Below are 22,175 nucleotides of genomic sequence, written 5' to 3' on the forward strand. Positions count from 1 at the left end.
CCCCTCGGGAGAAGGCGGGGCCATGGTCACTCCAGCCAATGGGGAGCCGGAGAGGACGGAACCCGGCGCGGAGGGCGGAGCCCTGAGTCTTGCTGTTGGACCGGGGCGGGCGGTAAACTGGCGTTTCCAAACGGCCGGCGGGAGGCCGCGGCGTTAGCCTCGGCGGCTTGGCTCGCTCAATTCAGAGAACTGATTTGGTAAACAAGAGATCGAGCATGGCACTTTCCGTCTTGCCGTGTTTTCTTTCCACACACGACTTCTTAAAATCCTCTGTCACCTCTGCTGCAGTTACACAACAAACAAATCATTATTAAAGAAAGGAGTAATTTGACCCAACTCATGACTGCATGCCAGGGTCGGGGTGAAGGGGTTAAGCTGAGCTTGGGACACCCTCAACCCTGGTGGAGGGTCCTGGAACCGTCCTAACTTCGGTGCCTAGGAGGCAGCAGCTGATGGCTCCAGCACTCAGCCTCAGGTACCCTCCCAGGGGCCGGGGATGCTATCCCAAGCTCCCGTCTTCAGCCTAGCCCAGCCCTGTTTTAGGCATTTGGACAGTGATTCAGCAGATGGAAGTATACTTCTTCCAGTAGATAAACATTTTTTAAAGGGTCATTTTAAGGCTTCCCTGCACATCATTCTGTGCACACAGTATGTTCTGGAGATAATTGCATTTACTTTAATAATTATTTCTGAGGACAACTGCACGCCAATATGCTCCCTCTTCTCCAAAGACTGCACGTTGGAAATAAAGAAATGCTCCCCGCTAGGTCTGCCTTTGGTACACTTCCCATTTTCCTCATCTGCCTCCAGCCCCTTTAGTGGTTAAATAAAAATGAGATACATTGTCTTCACCAACTGTCAAAAGTATAGTGAATTGTGTGGCTACAATCCCAAGTATAAACATTTAGAATCATTTATGCTATCTTTGGAACTGGAGGCACGGTTTAATAGTCTAATCTTGTTGGGTCATCTTTATATATATATAAAGATTTATTTATTTGTATTAGAAGGGCAGATCTACAGAGAGGAGACGCACAGAGAGATCTTGCATCTGCTGGTTCACTCCCCAAATGGCTGCCAACAGCTGGAACTGATCCAATACAAACCCAGGAGTCAGAAGCCTTTTCTGGGTCTCCCACATGGGTGCAGGGTCCCAAGGACTTGAGCCATTGTCCACTGCATTCCCAAGCCATAGAGAGCTGGATCAGAAATGGAGCAGCTGGGACAGGATTGGGAACGCCTATGGGAAGCAGGTGCTGCAGGTGGAGGATTAGTCAGCCCCACTGGGTGATCTTTAACAAGTATTAAATGTCAGGTCCTGTGTAGAAAGACTTGTAACTCAGAAGACAAGCCTTTACTTTTCCCCGATGTTGTCAATGATGGTTTGAATCACTCTGAAATGCACCCTTGCTGGGTTTCAGGAGAAAGCCAGCTACGCTGCAGACTCCAGGCCTGTGCCACTCTACTGAAGAGGACCACCACCTGTTAGGACCCAACCTCCCAGTCTCTCTTTTTCTTTCTGTGTCTCTCCCTCTTTCCATTTCCAGCATTTCTCTCTTCCCACCTACCAGATTGTTCACCTCTATTATAATTCTTTGTGGGATGATACAGGTTTGACAATTTTATTTTTAAAAAACATAATGCCCCGAAAAACCAAATATTGCATCATGACTCTGTAAATGTCTGTCTTCATGGGTATAACACTATATTTGATTCCTGTCATTACAATCCACTTAAGGAAGAAACAGAAAGGTTTATACAGCAAAGGGGATTGTGTGTGTGTGTGTGTGTGTTTCCGTGTGTGTGTTAAAAATCAGATACACACTGTCATTTTAGTAGACAGAAATATAAAGTGCAAATACAACAAGTGACATAGTGTCAATTATTGTGATTCTAATTCTTTCTGACAACTAGAAGTTATACTTCTTTTCCCTTAGTAGACTTACTTATTATGGACTAAAACAAAAACACATCTAATCCAATCAAGGTAAAATCTTAAATATATTAACCAGCAAAGTACATATTGACATTATTATTACTAGATCATACTTCTGCCTATGTTCAATTATAAAAATGCATTCGGTGTACATCAAATATACCTTAGCCAATTCTCTCTGTATAGGTACAGTATAATACAAAAATAGAGCTGACACTTAGAAATCAGCAGATTCATCTGAGAACCTCCAAAACAAGAGCTTGGCCCCGGTATCTGTTACAGCCATGTGGGCAGCAAACCACTAGAATGGAAGCTGCCTGTCTTCTCCCTTCTCTGTTACTCTGCCTTTCAATAAATAAATAAATAAATAAAACACATCTTACAGAAAATTTGTCTTTCAAAGCAAGATTAAATTGCCAACACTCTAGCTGTTTTTCTCATGTTTTATTTTGAAAAGAAATACGAAAATATCAACATCACATGAGATCCAGAAGCATGGAAACGATGCTCTAAAACAACATCATTTAGCTCAACAGAAATTTAAAAAAAAATGCAACCTCAAAATTCAGCCAAATTATGGCAAAGTTTCTTAACAAAGTTTCTGACTGAGGTATTTAGATTCTTTAAAACTATATATGTGCAGAACTGGGCTTGGAGATCAGCTAAAGGAATGCAAAAATCAGCAATGAATTTTTAAAAATAACTCTAAACTCCTTTTATAATATCTGAAAACCTGAGCCAAGGGGAAAATGGTATCTTGATATATACAATCTTGCAAATATTTCACCATCGTTCATTTGAGAATGAACTTCCCAAGTAATCTGTTCAAACATTTCCAAAAGTTAGTCATTAGACAATTTTCTAAAACATAGGTAATATTTATTTATAATTGAGGCTCTCTCATGACCAGCAAAGCAGACTTCCAGTTGGAACATTTTCTTCTATTACTACCTGCTTGATTTGCTTCCAAGAGAAAAAGTGTTTATCACTGGGAAACCTTTTGCAGACAATCTACAGATAAGTATTTTTGATGACATGTCCACTTAGAGTGTTCATTCTTTTAATAAGGGAAACATGAAATTCTGGGTTATTAACATGGTTCTCTTTAATAGCTAAAGAATATTCCATTGGCGGTCAGGAGATCGGTTACCTATTTGTCGCTCTTTGGAATAGAGAAACAATTCATTCAGTCCATTCACCTTTTGCGCCTGAGTTTTGTTGTCTGTGCGGTGGGGCTAGGACTGTCTGTGCTGCACTGTTTATAGGAATGTTCTGGGAATAAAGTAAAACACTAGCAAGTGCTTTTATTATTTTTCAAAACACAATATAAATGCAATGCCATGATCCTGCACATCTCACAGGTGCCTCTCAACGTCACCCTCCCCAGGTGTGCTTCAGCCAGGCGCCCCTGCAAGATCACAGCCGGAATGCTTAGTTGAATTTTATGTTAAAAATAAGAGTCAAAAAACCTAAAATGCTTAAACAAGGTCACTTAACCTTCTCCCGAGGTGGTCACTTTCTCAGCATCACCATCATTATTACCATGGCCACCCTTCGGCAAACTGTTTGAAAGAGGACATGTTTAATGGGTCAGCTTAACTGGGAAAATATGTCCCTGGCACACGTGGTTTTCGGAAGAAAAGCCGATCTTCATGTGAGCTTTGTCCTCTGCTTTTATTATAAGGTGGGGGTCCCCGGAAGGAGAGGGACAGGGCAGGCTTCCTCAAGGCCCATCACTGAGGAACCAGTTCCCTCAGGGAGGCCAGAGCAGCATGGATGCGGACGTGGAGTCTGTTCTCAAAGTCGTAGCCAGAGAAATCCTCCTGTAAGGGGGACAAAGACAGGGACAGGCTCTGTGAGTGAGGCCAGTGCCAGGGCTGCACTGGAAACCCCAGCAGCAGCAATGGGGTGGCCCCAGGCCAAACCACTCATGCTGCCAGCAAGGCTGCACGACCACTGGGGCTTTCACAATCCAGCCTGCTGCATTCATTTAAAAAGTGCCATGGTGGGCCTGGCATTATAGCCTAGTGGCTAAAACCACTGGGATCCCCTGTGGGCACTGGTTTGTGTCCTGACTGTTCCACTTCCCTTCCAGCTCCCTGACTGTGGCCTGGAAAAACGGTGGGAAAGTGGGACCCTGCATCCTCACAGGAGACCCAGAAAAAACTCATGGCTCCTAGATTTGGATCGGCTCAGTTCTGGTCACTGTGGCCACTTGGGCAGCGTATCAGCAGATGGAAAGTCTTTGTCCCTCCTTCTCTCTGTAGATTTGTCTTTCCAATAGGAAATAAATCTTTTTAAAAAATGCCATAGGAGTGTCGGTAACGCTCTGTTTACAAAACTGTCTTCATGCCACTTTAGGGCTGTCTTCTGCTGTACTCGGTCTAAGTGCCCAGTTCAAGGACACAGTCACATTACCAAGAATTATTTCCCCACTCTAAAACCAGGATGAACTATGTCATAACTTCTTAAGATCTTGGCAACTTCATTTAAAAGTCAGGTGCTTGCCTGTCCAATAGGGTAACACTTCTCTGGTTCTCAGTGAGAACCTCACAAACTTTCTAGAAGTCAGACTTGAGGGTCCACGGCCCAGGACAGGAAGGGTCTTGGAAAGAGGCAGCATCAAGATTCTTACCTTTGCTTGAAGAAGAAGAGTTCTGCCTCTTCCTACAGTCTAGGAATAAAAGAAAAGGATGTCTTTTAGTATCTACAATTATACAGGCACAGACAGAAAACGTTAGATTGGGAGGTCATGGTAGTTAATATAATTCACGGCAAACAAACAGACAAGTCAATTGCTCATTCAAGAATGATTTGATTTTTCTTTAATATATTTATTCACTTACGCCAAGGCATTACTTGCAAATGATTTCTTGTAGTCACATTATTCCATAAAAGACATAACTGCAGTGTAATATCTTAAGTTAAAAGCTTGATATATAACCTGATGTTAGCGATTATCAAAGGTTTCACCGGAAATTGCTAAATGATATTTCCTTTTATCATGATATCCTTTTAAATGATATCTCAATTCAATTTTTTCAAACAAAATGTCAGCCAATCTTGTTTGTTATTTTCTGCATGTATTATTAATATTGTATGAAGAACAAAGTTTTCATTAAAATAAAGAATGTGGTATTGAATTTTCTATTCAAATTCGGAAAACCTGCATTCTGTTTAGGTAAAATTAGACTTTCCAATTAAAAAAAACTTTCTACATTTTTATTGATTTAGATCAATGTTTAGAAAAATCAATACATTTGGAAGATGAGCTGAATTTACTAATAGATACAACTTTGTAAAATTAACACATGAAGCTCATGGAACTGAGCTTCTAAAAGAAAATTTCGAGTAAATTCAAACACTCTTGAAACTCTATTAAAACCAAACAAAAAACATATGTATCAATTTACATACATGTCTTAGTTATCAAGTCAAATTTGCATAGTATTCTAAATGTTTAAGTGATCACATGTCTCATCTTCATTTATTTGTACTACAATTAATTGCCAAGGCAGTTTCTGCTTCCTGTTTGTTTGTTTTTGCTTTATTTTTTCATTTGAAGGCAGAGAGGCAGGGGATGAGAGAGAGACAGGCAGAGAGAGAGGGAAGAGAAAGCTCTCCCACCCTTGGTTCAATCCCTGAATGCCTACAACAGTCAGAACCAGGCCAGGCTGAAGCCAGGGACCTGAACAGAGTCTAGGTTTCCCATGTGAATGGCAGAAATGCACAGATTTGAACCAGCAGCTGGAACATCCCAGGGTTTGCCATAGCAGGAGGCTGCGATGAGGAACAGAGCCGGGGCTCTGAGTCAGGAACTCTGGTAGGGGACATGGGTGTCTTACCACCGGGCCAGGAGGCTTGCCTCCTGTTTTACAGACAAGTAAGTTCTGTAGGGAAGTTACATGCTTAGTGACATACACTGAGATAACTGGCGGGTTGACTTACTCTGTATTTTCTGAATACAGCACACAGCAACCTAGGACACCGATATGAAAAAGACAATGATTTTCCCTCAAGTGAATCTTGGCCCAGAAAGGTACATGGGTAATTCAAATTCCGAAGAAGATACTACTTCCTTAGGATTATGTGTTTTTACATTCATCCAAGAAGTGGGTGGATGAAGAATGCGATGTTTAATCAATTGATTTTAAAGGAAGGAATACTTAGGGACTGCTCATTTGCATGCTTTTGCCCATAAACATTATTTTGAATAAAGTGGGCCAGCACGGTCACACAGCAAGTCAGGCACTATTTCTGTTGCCTATGTCCGATTCCTGCTGCTCTGCTCCATCCCGCTGCTCAGTAATACACTTGAGCAGGCAGCAGGTGTCACCCACACAGGAGGCTCAGGCTCCTGGCTTCAGCCTGGCCCAGGGCCAGCTATTGTAAGCACTCGGGAACGAGCCGGAGCATGGAAGCTCTGTCTCTGTGTCTCCCTCTCTGTCACGATGCCTTTCAAATAAATAAAATTTTAAACTGTGTGTGTGTTTGTGAGACAGAGAGAGAAAGGGAGAGAGAATCTTACCTCTGGCCTGTCTATCAGAAGACAGCCAAGTTCATAGCACGCATATGGCTGAACATACAAGTTATTCTGACGACACAATTCATCTTTAACAGCTCGGTGAAAGAACTGGAAGCAATACAAATGTTACTGGAAGGAGTTTATGCTCCTGCTTAGCCTAGAGCAGGAGGCATCAAAGCAGACAAACATTTCTTCTCTCCAGACCGGATTTTTCTCTTTCCAATCTCATTCCTCCCCCATTCACCCCATCCATATTGGAGAAGTTCTTTATACACTTGCTTGATGACCTCCTTCTAAAACAACTGACTCATCAGTCAGTCCAATCTGTTCCTTATTCTTCCAGCAGCCACATCAATCTTTACGGAGCCTACTGCAGAGAACACATTTATCTGCATCTAAAAGTCTACACAGCCCTGAACTCTCTTGATTCTTTCTTGCTAGTATGCCAGCATGTGACCTAAAATGAGCTGTGTAATAACTGGAATGCTACACTGAAAGATTAATTTAAACTTGTAATAAAAGAGTATTATCATTCTAGGGCTTCTAAGGCCCAGACTCGCCTATATATAAATCGACTCCTTCAAAGACAAGTCAGTGTGCTATTGGTTTACAAACACAAAAAACAAAATGCTTAGCTGGAAAAATCCTTCCAACTATATTTGAAAATAATAAATAGTTCTTTCTCATATGCTACACACAGACTTAGCAGCCTTCTAGACCTCATCCCCCCTATGCTCCAGGAACCTGCAGTGATAAAAGAGAGGAAAAGTCAGCAGGCCAAACGGAGCAGCTCCTTCCTGATTTGTCGGACTCAGAGGCTACATTCTGCTCCTCAGGCTTGTCAGCATCCTCATTCTCCCCTCCGTCAGCTGAGACTATCATCGCTGATCAACAACTATCACCAAAAGGAAGGCCACCTATAAAAGGAGCATCCTCCGCACGGGAGTTGCACTAGCCTCAGCGCCTCCCAGCAACTGAGATGAGATTAACCGAGTGCAGTGGGAGGGCCGGCTGAACACTTCCATTTCCCCTGTTCGTGAGCACAGATGCAGGGGCACCTGACCTCTTTGCATGATTCATGACCGCGTTCCCACTGTACCTGCAGAGCATCTTCTGAGTTTCCCAGACACTTATGTATGGCACCAAGAAGCAAATACTTTAATCCAACCACAGACGGATCATCCACTTCATGGCAAGCTTCAAGAGAGAGAGAGCAAAAACAGCAGGAAACACTCTTATTGAATTTCTTTCATGTCATCAAAAGCCAAGTGAATAGTGTAGTGTCTGGCTATTTACTTTGATTCATGTCTCTAAAACTCAGAGGGCACTTTCTCCTTCTCCGTTAGTGAGTGGTGTCCTGCATGAAGGAGGGGCAAAAGCATCAAATTTCAGCCAGCCAAGAAAACTCAAAATTGTATCCTATTTTTACTAAGTGAGAAAAAATAGTCTTCAGTGGCTGCATTCTTTATGTTCCCTGTAAGTAGAACGCTGCAAAAGGCCAAGTGGAGACAGTCAGACTCCCAGAACACAGAAGACAGAGGAATGAGCAGGTGGAGCATGGCTGATCGTAGGGCAATGAAAACCCACTGTGTGACACTACAATGGTGGATACATTGCCATTAAACAGGTGCCTAAACTCACAGAATGCACACCAGTGCAGCACAGAGTGAACTATGAACCCTGGGTGATTATGACATGTAACAAAAATTCCACCCTGAGGTGGGGATGCTAATGGGGACAGGGGTAGAAAAAGGAGACAAGCATGTAGTGAAAACTATTCTCAAAGAGAACTTACACTACTTTTTATTAATACACGAGGAAGAGACAGATACAGAGAAACAGTAAACTTTCATCTGCTATTCACTCTTCAAATGTCCACAATGACCAGAGATGGGCCACGTGGAAGCCAGAAACCATGAATTCAATGGAGGTGTCCCCCATGGGTGACAGGGACTCAACTCTTTGAGATATCACTGCCAGAGTGGAGCTGGGATTTTTGAACCTAGGTGCACAGGCTGGGCATGAGGGAACTTTCCTAAGGAAATGAGAAAGGGGGGGGAGAGATTGGAAACCTATCAGAGCCAACAAAGGAAGTGATACAATTACCACTTTTATGGACCAGTAAGATATTGAGAGTCAGCTAGATCATGTTTACTTTAGCTGCTAGGCCACCGTGCTAGGCCCTCGCTGAATCATCTTATCCAACAGGGTACAGAAATTACATATGATTGTAGTATTAATGAATCAGTGACTATTTCAAGAAAGGCAGAATTACAGAGAGGGAGAGAGAGAGAAAACGATATATACACACACACACACACACACACACACACACACAGATCTTCTATCTGCTGGTTCACTCCTCAAGTGGCTACAATGGCTACAACTTGGGCCACACTGAAGCCAGGAGCTTCTTCTGGCTCCCACACATAGGAATAGGGTTCCAAAAAGTTGATCATCCTTCAATGCCTCCCAAAGCCAGGGATGCTGGTGCTATAGGCAGAGGCTTTACCCACTATGCCACAGCACTGCCCCCTAAAATCCACGAGTAGAACTGGAATACTTTCATGTAATTATTGTTTGAAGCTCTTGCCTATTTTCCTGCTGGACTTAGCGTTTGATGTTTTATTTGTTGAATACTTTATTTAGGAGAACCATTTAGCTTTTGAATGTAACGCAAATTTAAAATACGTGATCTTAAAAAAACTAAACTATTAAGTGGAAAAAAGAGGACTAGTCCACTGCAGTGGAAAATACTGGAGATGGCCCATGTGTTACAGGCAGGGGACTAAACAAGCTATCACTCTTATTTTGGAATGCCACCAACACATTCAAAAGAATGAGGAAAATATACATGTTGATGTTAGATGACATAAAAAAAATCATACAGGCGAACGTTCCCATCTTGGTAATTCCATGTGTCTGTGTGTCGACACGTGTGCGCATGCGCAGCCACAGCCTGCCCCAGGTACGCATCAGCATCGTTGCCGGAGGGTCACCGCACAAAGCCAGGAGCAGTGAGAGCCCTCGGACGGGAGACCGCGGGGCGAGATGGGAGAGATGCATACATCCTGCTCTTTCCCCATCCCTTTCAATCATCTGAATATCCTCACGTGTCTGTGAATGACTTAAAAATAAAAACTGTGATCCTTGGAAAATTGCAAATAAACCTGCCATATGACCCAGCAATCCCGCTCTTAGGAATATACCCAACAGAAGTGAAATCTGCATACGAGAAGGGGATCTGTAATCCTATATTCACAGCAGCACAATCCACAATAGCAATGTCATGGAAACAAACCAGATGTGCGTCTAAGGAAGAATGGTTAAAAAAATTGTGGTACATCTATTCAATGGAATATTATTCAGCTGTCAAGTAGAACGATATTATTCTATTCAAAACCAGGTGGTCCCAACTAGAAACTATTATGCTCAGCGAAATGAGTCAATCACAAAAGAATAAATACCATATATTCTCTCTCATATAAGAAAGCCAACATGGAAAGGTAGAGTTCATCAAGTGCCCATGGAGTTCTGATCTAAATATTGATTGCTGCAAGTCAGGTCCCACGGCAAGAGATGGTGAAAATTCTCTGTTCTAGGCATGTTGGCATTTCATGGATGAAGTAACAGCAGAGTATATTTAGCATGTTGTGAACAATATGGCAAATTGGCAGTTTCCGTCAGTTGCTGGCAATAGTTTAGAGTGATGACAAATATTATTTTGATTTTTTTGTGTGTTATTTAGTTATGAGGAAAGTGTATGGTAAGCAGTCCATTTGATGATTTACTAATTTCCTTGTTGTTGAGAAGTCCGAGTTGATTATGTATTTAATATGATAACCATTTGTGTGCTGTGAATTGCATTAAGAGTTATGTAGGGCAGAGATGATGCTTACTAAATGTACAAAATGGACTGATGAGATTAGCCAGTTAAATCTTTTCACCAGTAAGGCACTCAACAGCCCATGAGATATTTATTAAAAATGTCAAGTAAATCCTTTTATTTTTGTATCATAGTGTCAAATAGCAGTAAAATAAACATGTTAAGATCCTTAATCTACTGCTATGTTTCACTGTAAAATTTACCTTTGTTAAAATTTGCTTCTGTTCAAATTTGTTGAGATCGCACGTAAAAGTATCCTAATATTACTTTGGCTGGTATTTTCTAATTACTGTATAATATTTTGGGAATGCAAATTTTATTTGAATGTCAACTACAGTTAAGCATGTGCTGTTTGTTTTTCTTGCTCAGGTTTTGTAATTTGATGGAATGTTTTTATTATAGTTTAATAAATGTTTGCTTTATTAAAAAAAAAATAAAAAAAATAAAAACAAAAACTGTGATCCTAAAAACAAAAAAAAAGCATGCCAGGAAAAACTATTCCTGCCTTTCAGAAGCTTCTATATGTGGGTGGGAGGCAAAAGAACAAATAGAACAAAAGATAAACAGATACAGGATCTTACACAAGTGTTAACGCCAAAGTGAAAAATCAAGCCAGACAAGGAAAGCCAGACAAGGAAAGCGGATGGGGATGTACAGTTCATGGAAAAGGTCCCGCTGCTGCCTGAAGGAAACGGGGGAAGGAACCATGTGAGTGCTACTAGCTGCTGAGCGAAGAGCTAGTGCAAAGACCAGGGGGCCACACTGCTGGGGGTGTCTGACAACGAGAGGAAGTGCATGGCTGCAGACAGAGAGCAAAGAGTTCTAGACGTAGTGCTGGGGTGGGAGCGGGCAGGAGCAGGACGGGGTTGGCACTGGGTACTGCCAGCCACTGAAAGGGCTCGGATCTTTTTTTTTTTTTTTTTTTTTTTTTTAACCAGTGAATGAGGTAAAAGATGGAAGAGACTTCTGAGAAGCGCAGTGACACCATATGCCTTGACTTTTAAAATCAGGCAAAACTCACAATAGGACGGGGCAGCCCGGCAGGGCTGTGATTGGAACCGTGAGACAAGAATGGAGTAACACAACCAGCTTGGCCAGTAGCAGCTCCAGGGGCAGATGAACGCACAAGCCTCTTAGGGTCAGTGGGACAGCCTTTCAAGCAACCGAGGCCCACGCGGCTGCCATCAGACCTTCCTGGAACGGGACAATTGCTCTGCAAAGCTCTCCACCACACCATGACCTGCTGGACGGGCTTGTGGAGGGACAGAACTGAATGAACAGATCTCAGCACTGGGCTAGATACTAAAGCATGGTCTCGTGTCCACTCCAGAAGCCAACTGCCTCTGCAGACTTCTCCTTGTTTACCCGTGTGCTCATTTCCATACCTGGAAGAGGCCTCGGAGGCTGTTCAACCCAGTTGCATGCGAGGAATAATCATTCCTGGGCCTGTCAATGATGTCTAGCTTACATTTGCATTTGGGTTTTAATTATGTTGAAATATAAGAGCCCACACTTGGACATGAAAGGACACTTAAGATCTTCCCTGTTCCTCTCAGTGAGTCACCGGCAGGTATAATATATCTGCTTCCACAATAAGGGACACATTGTAAATGATGCAAGCCATCTCCCGCCCTTTTTTAAAATGAACACAGCAGAGCTTAACACATCCAAGGAGATTTTGTTTCAAGTCATGCCCTCCCTGAGGAAAGTGCCTCCCTAACCCAGTTACAGGGACACCACCAAAGCTTCTCTTGATTTCTGGAATGTCAACATTGGCAAAGACTTAAGCTTTGTGGACAGACTGCTTTTCTTGTAAGAAATGGGCGAAGTTGTCTGTGACTCGATGTGTAACACCACATTCAGTCTAAGACGTGTGTGAGTCAACATGTTTTCTTCAGATATTTCCACAGCAAATGCACACTGTACTGTGTGATCGCCTTCGAGGGCAGCTGTTTGTTTACATGATGAAGACGCTAATTAGTATGTACATATCCCAAATCAGTTGGGGATATCAGTTTTTGGCTTCAGCTTCTTGCCAACCCAGAGCCTGGGAGGAGTTGCTGATGAGGGCCCACGTGAATGCGTCCCTGCCATCCCTATTGGAAGCTGGGGCCGAGTCCCGGCTCCTGGCTTTAGCTTCTGTTGGGGATCAATGAAGGCATTTGAGCAATGTAGGTGCAAGGGTTAGCTCTCTCTGTCTTGCTCTTCTTGCTTGCACTTGCTCAAATGTACCTCAGAGTGAGGAAGAGGGAACAGAGAAGGGAGGGGGGAGACAGAAAGAGAAGAGGGGGGTGAGAGGGAGAAGGATGGAGAGGGAGAGGCAAACGGGAAGGGAGAGATAAAGGGAGAGGAAGAGTAGAAGGAAGAGGAGGAACAAGCGAGTGAGAATTCTTTCAACTATGGGTACATTTCCCAAATGGCTGCAGCAGCAGGTCTGGGCTAGGCTGAAGCCATGAGCCAGGAGCTCCATCCTGGTCTCTCCTCTGGGTACACAGGCCCAAGCACTTGGGCCACCATCTGCCACCTCCCCAGGTGCATTAGCAGGGAGCTGGACCAGAAGCAGAGTAGCCAGGGCTTGAACCAGTACTCTAAGATAGCCAGCACTGTAAGCAGCAGTTTAATTCACTGCCCCACATCACTAGCCCCAAAGTTGCTCAAATTAAATACAAGTACGCATGCGTACATGTGTTATTCTTTTAAATTCATCCAAAAAGAGACAGTATTACTTCTCAGGACAGAATCCTTTGGGACGTATGAATTTTTATTTTCCCACCTCAATCTCACACCTGTACTTCTAGCTACATGGTTTACGTACCTTCACCCTCCCACAAAGAGAGACTGCGTCTAATGAGAACTTAAGCTCTGCCCCTGAGCCTGCTGCCCTCCCATGGCAGCACCACCACTGGCTTCCAGGGAACTAAGCCAGCCCCCTCACAGCTCCGAGCCTGAGCTCTGCTTTTCAAATCAAGTAAAAATAAACTCATGTGCCAATAACAAACTAGGTCAGACCGTACTGTCTGCAGCTCCTCTTCCACCACTCACAGTGTGCAGCAAATGACTTGCTAAACTATAGATGCCACTCCGATGCCTACCCTTGGGAATCCCTGCTCTCTAGGAAAGGCCATTCGGATATTTGTAACATTATCTGTGGGCTATACAAAATGATCAAGTTAAAAATTAGCCTGCTCGGACAGGAGGAGGCTTTTATCCCAACCCTGATGACTCCCAGATCCTCACCAAGGACTATCAGTACGAGCACTGAGGACTACATCCCTACTGCCAAGAAGACCACGGGGAAATGGAGTGCCTTTGGAGACCAGAAACTCTGAGATCAACCACCCCCATTTGGATCTACCACATGGGATGGAAGCAGTCCAAATCCTGATCCAAGGTCATCGGAACAACAACCAGGATCCCTGAGCGGTCCGCAGAAACAGAAGAACAGTAAACTTCCTTCGGGAATAGGGAGAGGAGCTTTCTCTGGTCCTTGCCTGCTTCCAACTTTGGGTTCCCACCCCCTCTCGTAATAACCATCAGGAGCGCTCCAGAAACCCCTCAAAACAAACAAACAAACAAACATACAAAACTAGAATAGATAGACAGAGAACAACAAGGAAAGCTTAGAAACAGACAGGAAATGGTCAGCGGGGATGCACTTATAACTCACTGGGTGGGACACAAAGATTAGTTACTCCTCACTGGGGTATGGAAGATTTCTCTGCACACCCCTCCTAAACATGCTCACCTAAACTGTTGACATATATCCTGTTAGAATTATAGAGTTAGACCACCCGAAAATCAGCCAGGTTCAGCGAAATCATGCTTCAATGCTATAAACTGCTAAAGACTAAAATTAAAATAGGCATGAGACAGCTGAATAGCAATCTAAGCCATTTTAAGGTGTATTGAACACGGTTGAATGTAAACCAAAATTGACATGTCTATGAAGAAGTCACAGGTTGTGGTTGAGAACCTGCATTTTCTTATTAACATACTGGTTCATCAATACCATGTCAATTAATGCCATAATGTTGTAAATGGTTGGAAATATTATGTTGGGGCTTTTAATTGATTGGGATGATACTCTGCCGGCTCTACCTTCAGACCAGAGATGGTCTCACCAAGAAACCATTGAACTTACCAGGACAATAAGATGCTGGACTTTATGCTTGGTAAATACCTCCAATGAAAGAATGTCAACTGAATTTGAACTATGGAAATGCAACAGGGTGGAGCAATCCACTGTGGGGGGAGGGTTTGGGGAGGGGCGGGGGGAATCCCAGTGCATATAAAAAAATGTATCACATAATGCAATGTAATTAATTAAAAAAAGGAAATGCAATAAAAATACATGTGTTAAAAAAAATTAGCCTGCTAATCCACCGCCTCCTAGCCCTGGTATCCCATATGGGTGCCGGTTCGTGCCCTGGCTGCACCACGTCACAATTGTACTTACTGCTTATGGCCTGGGAAAGCAGTAGAACACAGCCCAAATCCTAGGGACCCTGACTGGAATAGGCTCCTGGCTGCAGATTGGCTCAGTTCCATTGGTTGTGGCCATTAAGGGAGTGAACCAGCCGATGGAAGATCTTGCCATCTCTGCTTTATAAATCTGCCTTTCTAATAAAAATAAATAAATCTTAAAAAAAAAATCCTAGCCTGTTAGAGATTTAATGAATTTCAAGTACCTCTTGGGGTTGCACTGGCAGGACCAGATCCAATGATTTTGTGGTTTTTACTTGCTAAGCAATTCTCCACAACAATGGCTATGCCTGCACCCCAATTTCTTAACACATTCTCCTAGTGATGGACATTTGGGGTTTTGGTCAGACATTCCCCACCCCTGCAGGAAATGGTAGGTTATTTCTTTAATACTTAACAATGCTCTGGGTCATTGGAATATGTCATTTGCAGAAGTGGCATTTGGCCCAGAAGTTAAGCCATCCATTGGGAGGACCACACACACTTCCATCAGCGTAATGAGTTTGATTTCTGGCTGTGTTCCCAACTCCAGCATCCTGTGGATGCGCACCAAGAGAGGAGGGGCTGACAGCCCAAGCAGCTGGGTTTCCCACCACCCTTGTGAGACTAACTCAGACAGTGTTCCCAATTCCTAGTTCGAGCCTGACTCAACTCCCTGCTGTGGTGGGCATTCAGGCAGTAGAACAGTGAAGAATTCTCTGTCTCTCAAATAAATAAAAGCATGAGTTCATCCTTGCTGCGGACATTTCTTGCAACCACAACAAGAATAACTTTACCAGGGTTGTCTATGGTGTTAGTTTTCTTAATCCATAAAGAAAAAGTGTGTACACTCCCAGGCATTTGCCCAAGAGAACCAAGCACACCACTCCACAAGAGCCCTTAACTTGGGTTGTACACTTTCATTCAAAGCAGTTTTACTCAAGGCAGATAAAATACCAAAGACCACACCAAACCAAAGTTACAAATATCTATCACCAGGAGAACAAATAAACAACCTGAGGCACAAGGCATAGTCATCCAGAGGAGTTCTACTCAGCAAATAAAAAAGAGTGAACTACTGACAACAGGCTGCCACGTGGATAAATCCCACGAATGCTAGGAACACGTGAAGCCACGTGCAGAAAAATACACCCTTTATGATTCCATTAATAGGAAGTTCAAGACAAGCAAAACTATTCAGCAGACACAGAAATCAGAGCTGTGGTTATACCAGGATGGGGAGCCACTAGGAGGGGCACAAGGAAAGTGTTAGGGGTGCTGCAAAGTTGCATTGTCTGACTGTGGTGATGGATGCCAAGGCACACGCTTACCTGAAGATACGCTTGAATGTGTATGCTCATACCCACTAAACCACAATGATTTTCCTGGGAAAAAAGCATAGGCTCCCAGCCACGCCCGAGGCTACAGGATGAATGAAGTACCTCTCCAGAGCCAGCAGCAGCCTGGACTTCACACAGGGCAGGTGGATCTGTAGGCACTTGGGCTTCTTTTGCAAGGGATCTACACACTTTCTCCCAGGGTGCGACAGATGGACGCTTACTGTGTCAGAGGCTGACTAACTGAAGGACATGGTGCTACGGCAACAGCAGGTGTGCGGTGCAAGCAGAAGCAGCCAGTGTATGGCATCTCTGCCCCACCTCTTACCTTGGCTCATCCTCTGTAGGTTGGCGAAGGAGCAGTTGGGAAGGGCCTTCCAGAGGTACAGCACTTCGATGGAAGCCAGCACACACAGCACTTGAGTCGGACTTTGTTTCCGGAACCTCTCTGCCTGTGAGGAGAAAGATCAGGCTCCAGTTTCCAAAACCCTAATCAGCTTACAAATGTCCCTCGGGGTCACTGAAAGGTAGGCAGTTGTGTTCAGTGGGAAAGGCCCGCCTCTACCAGGTGAGCATGGAAATGTCTCTCCATTCAAACAGTTTTACTTTCTTAGTTTGAAGGCATTGGAAGACATGTCTTATTCAATCTCATCTCCAATCAAGACCTAGGATATAGGTCTGAAAACTTAGGGATGAAGCAAGGTGGATCTCAGTTCAAATCATTTGAATTTCTAAAGCTGGGTTACAACGACAGGGATTCCATTGGTTCACACGGGGGAGTTAAGACAAGATGCCTTGTGATTTGGGCTCCATTGACTTTTCAGCTTCCTCCTGCGTCCTGGGCTGTCATTTGCCTTCTCCATCCTAGTCTAAATCATAAAATCATAAAAACACATACAAGTAAAATAATGGGGAACACAGGGTCTGAGAGAGGTCATAAAACTCAAGATTACGCGACCAAGTTTGGTGATTAAGAGTGAAGAATAAAAGTGGGCATTGTCGCTCTGGGCATTTCTGCTGGAAATGGGATGTACATGTTTGCTTTCTATTGTGTCAGCACGCCAGACACCTGCTGCCCTGAGCATGCAGCAGGTGCACATCTCCCCAGGCTCTGATTACAGAACTTTTCTGAAACTCTGAAATGGACACATGCCTTCCGCAGACACGCACATGTGCCCCGCAGCACAGTGTGGCCTCCACTCATTGGAAAATAAAGCCTGGTCGAAGCAGTTGGAGAGTCAGCTGCTCGGAAGATGCCCATGCCTGTCCCAACCCAGACCCCAGGCCCTGCCTGCTCCCCTCCCACATCCCCCCCGCCCCATACCTTTTTCACTGAGAACTGCTCAATCTGGTTGTTTTTCCTCTTGAAGAGTTTTTGAACTTCTTTAAAGACGATCTGTGCCCCATCCACATCCCCCGTGGCTCCCTGACACACTGTAAGAAACCATTGTTGGAACCGTTGAGTATTTGGGTGGGGCTGGGGCAGGAGTAGAGTGCCCCAAGGAGTAACTGGGGTCATGACACTGGGAGCTGACCCCAGAGACAAAATGAGTGCCAAGTGCACAAGGATGGCCACATGCAGGGCTGTCTGGCCCTACCGACTGCCACCACCTGCCCGGCATTTCCCGGGGCCTGTGTCCCCCGACTGTGCAGGAAAAGCCTGGATCCAGGGAAAGCCATTGTCCGTGTACTCTTGTTGGGGACATTGTCTGGCAGGTAACAAAATGCATAGTTACTGCCACAGCATGCAGCTTCCTTGAAGGTCAGGGAGGAAAAAAAGAAAGGAATCTGGGAAAGAACAGGGAGACAATGTTCCTGAAGACTTCTGATAGGAGAAGAAATCCCAGTCCTGGAACAAAAGTGACCGAGACACACACGAACCTGCACCCTGCAGAAACGGGCAGGAGGGATCCACTGTAGCTTGCTTGCTCTCTCATACATACACACACATGCATCTAATATGATAAAAAGAAAGCTTAGGGGCTGGTGTGATGGCTCAACAGGATAATCCTTAGCCTGTAAGCACTAAGATCCCGTATGGGTGCCAGTTCATGTCCTGACTGTACCACTTCCAATCCAGCAACTTTCTTATGACCTGGGAAAGCAGCAGAGGATTGCCTAAACCCTTGGGACGCTGAACCCACATGGGAGACCCAGAAGAGGCTCCTGGCTTTGGATTGACTCAGCTCTGGCCATGGTGGCCATGTGGGGAGTGAACCAGCAGAGAGAAGATCTCTCCTTCTTTTTATAAATTTGCCTTCCCAATAAAAATAAGTAAATCTTCAAAAACATATAAAGAAAAGTTTAGTCAGATGCAGAAAATGGAGAAAGCTGAGGCTGCCAGATTCCCGCTGTATCAGACAGATGAGGCTGGGCCTCATCCAACGGAGTGGCTACTCCAGCTGGTGGCAGGAGCTTCACGGGGCCAGATGCGGTGCTCCACAGGGATGCATACGACCTCATCAGGGCCTGAACACACAGGTCACAAGCAGAAGGGGTGTGCCCAAGGCCACACAGAAACCAGAGACAAAGATCCACTGCTGCTGTCCCCTGGCCTGAGCCCTTTCTTGGATTATGAAGACAGTACATTCAAATTTACAACCACAGTAACAGCATTGGGATGAGAGCCACGGCTAAGGCCTGCGACTCCCAGGTCACGGGCCCCAGTGCTGGGCTGCTGGGACTCCTCGCACAGTTACATCACAGAGACTTTAAAGATCCTGAGGGTGGGGCCAGTGGCATGGTGTGGGCTAATTCTCCACCTACGGTGCCCGCATTCCATATAGGTGCTGGTTCAAGTCCCGGCTGCTCCACTTTCAATCCAGCTCTCTGTTAATGTGCCTGGTAAGGCAGCAGAGGATGGCCCAAGGATGGGCCCCTGCCCCCCTGTGGGAGAACTGGAAGAGATTCCAGGCTTCAGACCTATCCATCTCCAGCCTTTGTGGTCATTTGGGGAATAAAACTGCAGATGGAAAATTATTCTGTCTCTCCTCCTGTGTCTCTAACTGTGCCTTTCAAATACAAATAAATAAATCCTTAAAAACAAATAAAAAAAACACCCTGAGGTTTTGAAGTCCATGAGGCTCTGGTGTATCCTAACACACAAAGCCCTACAGAGAGCAGGATGCCTGACAAGACTAAGTTGACACCCTCCCATAAATGGCAGTATTCTTATCTTTTCTCAACAGCTGATCTGTCTGGGGGTGATTTCAAGCTTCCAGAAAAGGGACAAGAGGCACAGGGATGCGATCCAGCAATTCCGCTCCCGGGCATGCACTCCAACGGAGCGAAGGCAAAAGCTTGGAACACACATCCACGTTCACAGCACAGATCAGGCACTAGGGTTAGAGGGTGCAAGCCTGGCGTGTGGCCGCCAGCGCATGAACGGACAGACAAAATGTGGGCGCCACACGCAGTGAGGCATCACCTCAGACAGGAAGGAGATCTGAGAGGTGTCGTGACTTGGTGGCACCTTGAGGACACTGTGAGGTGACACCGGTGAGACACAGAGCACAAACACACCTCCACCCAGGTCTCCTATGTGGGTGCAGGGATGCAAGCACTCGGGCTTCTTCTGCTGCTTTTCCAGGAGCGTTAACAGGGAGCTGGATCCAAAACGGAGGAGCCTATCGGGAGGCGGACGCTGTAGGCAGGAACTTCACCACCACATCACTAAACTTTAATTTTTTTAAAGCTTTATTTTATTTATTCATTTTTAAAAAAAACTTGAATGACAGGGCTACAAGAGAGGAGACACAAAGAGAGATCCTCCATCTGCTGGTTCACTCCCCATGTGGCCACAACAGCCAGAAGCCAGGCACCAGGAGCCTCCTCTGGGTTCCCTGCTTGGGTACAGGTGCCCAAGGACTTGGATCATCCTCTGCTGCTTTCCCAGGCCATAGTCAGAGAGCTGGATTGAAAATGGAGCAACTGGGACTTGAACCTAGCACCCTAAGAGATACCAACACCACAGGTAGAGGCTTGACCTACTAGGCTGTAGTGCAAACTCCTCCATAACACTCTTAAATAGAGCATTTAAGGAGATGGAGTGAAAGCGTAGGATATTGCATTAAACCCACAGATTTACAAGAATGGGAAGCATTTAAAATAGTGTTTGGATTAGTCTGAATTTTTAATAACATAGAGAGTGTCTCTCTATATTGATCTGCACGGTTTACGTGAGGTTGCCCAAAGGCAGGAAATGTGCAAGCACTTGTGTTTCTTCAATCCACTCCCCCTCAGTTGGGAACCACATGGCGTAGTTAAGGATCTCGGGTACAGACAACCCTGCTGTCCACCAGGTGGCAGCACAGCATTAATTATCTCTTCATGCAAGCTACAAGGCTAAAAACCCCTGCCATTCAAAACAGACATGGTAGGTGCTCTTCCATGATGTCACACAGTGCTCAAAGAGCTGGCACCAAAGCAGAATCACCAGGCAAGCAGGGGGCCAGGACGATGGGGCTCAAGTTCTTGGTGAACACAGTTATGCTGCTTCTGTTGACGTGGTTGCATGAACTGCCAATATGCTGCGGAAAGCTACAGCAGAACACAGCTGCTTCCCCGTGCCCCACCATGGGCTGACTCGTGCTGGGCACTGGGTGGGGACAGGGCATACTATGGGACCGCATCCACTCACCTGCAGTCAAATAGGCGTAGTAGCACTGTGACCACCTGGATTCATTTTTCAGCCTCTCGAAGGAATCAAATGCGTCTTTGAAGTTGAGCTCGATCATGCTGCACCACCCTGTGACAGAGACCCAGTTAGTTCACAGCCATAGAGCCGTTTTGCCCCTGAGCTCCGGAAATGGCTCACTGCCTTCCTCTGGGATCATGCCAAGGGATGTTCAGAAATCCTCAGCCTTAGAACACTGCCTCTTAAATGTGTGCTATGCAAAGTCCGGGCAGAACACGGTACTGTGGATGTCACATCCACTTGGGTGGTGAGACACTCTGGGATAGCCGAGTCTTTAAGGATTGCCCTGAAGGTTAATTATTCCCAAGCATCCTCAGACCTCTGTGAGAAGCACAGATCAAGCCAGCCAGAAGTTAAGCCTGCTCGCTCGCTCTGTCTACTCTCTTGGGACTGGCATTCTGAAACAGAATGCTTTATTTCCTCTGTACATTTAAGAAATATGTACTATTTGAGAGGGAGAGAGAGAGCACGCCCAATCTGCTGAATGCCCTGGGTCCGCAATCCAAGTTCCCACACAGGCAGCAAGAACCAACGATATGAGCCGTCGCCGCTGCCTCCCAGGGTAGGCATTCGTGGGAAGCCGGAGCTGGAAGCTGGCTGTCGCAGGGCTCCAACACAGGCACTGCATCGTGGGACACGGCACCCCAGCCAGCCTCTCACCTGCCGGCCAAATGTCTGCACCTGTCCTCGTGGCTAAACCCGGTATGTGTCCCAGTGATGGAACTGCATGTGTGTGTGTGTCAAACACTGACAGAATTCTCCCTGTTCCTTTAGCGAGGAGAGCACAGAAGGCTGAGTGGTCAAGGCTATGCGGTTACTCAGAGGGAAGCTCTGTGGACCAAGGTTCAATACCCTTCCCTTGAGACAATACCGCCTCCATGAAAGGAAAAGTCTGGCACCACTAAGTGGCTGCATGACCTTGGCTTTACCATTGAAGCTCCCAGAAGTAAGTGTATACACGTAAAAGGCACACATACTAAGGAAAAGACAATGCTGACATATTGTAAGAGTCCCAGTTGGGGCTGTTGTCATCCTGTAACAGCCACAAGGACAAAGGTTGAGTTTAGTAGAAAATAGAGACAGAAAGATGTTGGGGGCACCACTTCTCTCTTGAACTCATTTCCTAAGAACTGGGCCAGGCAACCACTAAGCTCCCATTGGCTCTAACATTCTGTGCTGCCACAGACTTTGGTGTGGCATGCAGAAAAGGCCACCAAGCTAGACTTTTCTTCTACTACAATTTTATGTTACTCATTTGAAAGGCAGAGAGAGAGAGAGCTCTTATCCATGCACTGGTTCACTTTCCAAATGCCTGCAACAGCCAGGCACGGCTG

At 45.2% G+C, this 22,175-nt stretch overlaps 1 protein-coding gene across 1 annotated transcript in view; it reads right to left on the minus strand.

Annotated features, from left to right (window-relative positions):
- Positions 1–3,220: 3,220 nt before the first annotated feature.
- The window catches only part of TTC39C (tetratricopeptide repeat domain 39C), a 93,965-nt gene continuing 75,010 nt past the window's right edge, over positions 3,221–22,175 (minus strand). Inside the window, exons 8-14 of the mRNA XM_004579600.2 lie at positions 20,785–20,892; positions 17,470–17,579; positions 16,474–16,597; positions 7,561–7,658; positions 6,465–6,569; positions 4,572–4,610; positions 3,221–3,759 (exon numbers count right to left, since the gene is read on the minus strand). Of these exons, the coding sequence (XP_004579657.1) occupies positions 3,670–3,759; positions 4,572–4,610; positions 6,465–6,569; positions 7,561–7,658; positions 16,474–16,597; positions 17,470–17,579; positions 20,785–20,892 (674 nt within the window). The 3' untranslated portion in view covers positions 3,221–3,669. The remainder of the gene's footprint in view (positions 3,760–4,571; positions 4,611–6,464; positions 6,570–7,560; positions 7,659–16,473; positions 16,598–17,469; positions 17,580–20,784; positions 20,893–22,175) is intronic.

This window comes from Ochotona princeps, chromosome 18 (genome assembly GCF_030435755.1).
Source record: "Ochotona princeps isolate mOchPri1 chromosome 18, mOchPri1.hap1, whole genome shotgun sequence".
Taxonomy (NCBI): Eukaryota; Metazoa; Chordata; class Mammalia; order Lagomorpha; family Ochotonidae; genus Ochotona; species Ochotona princeps.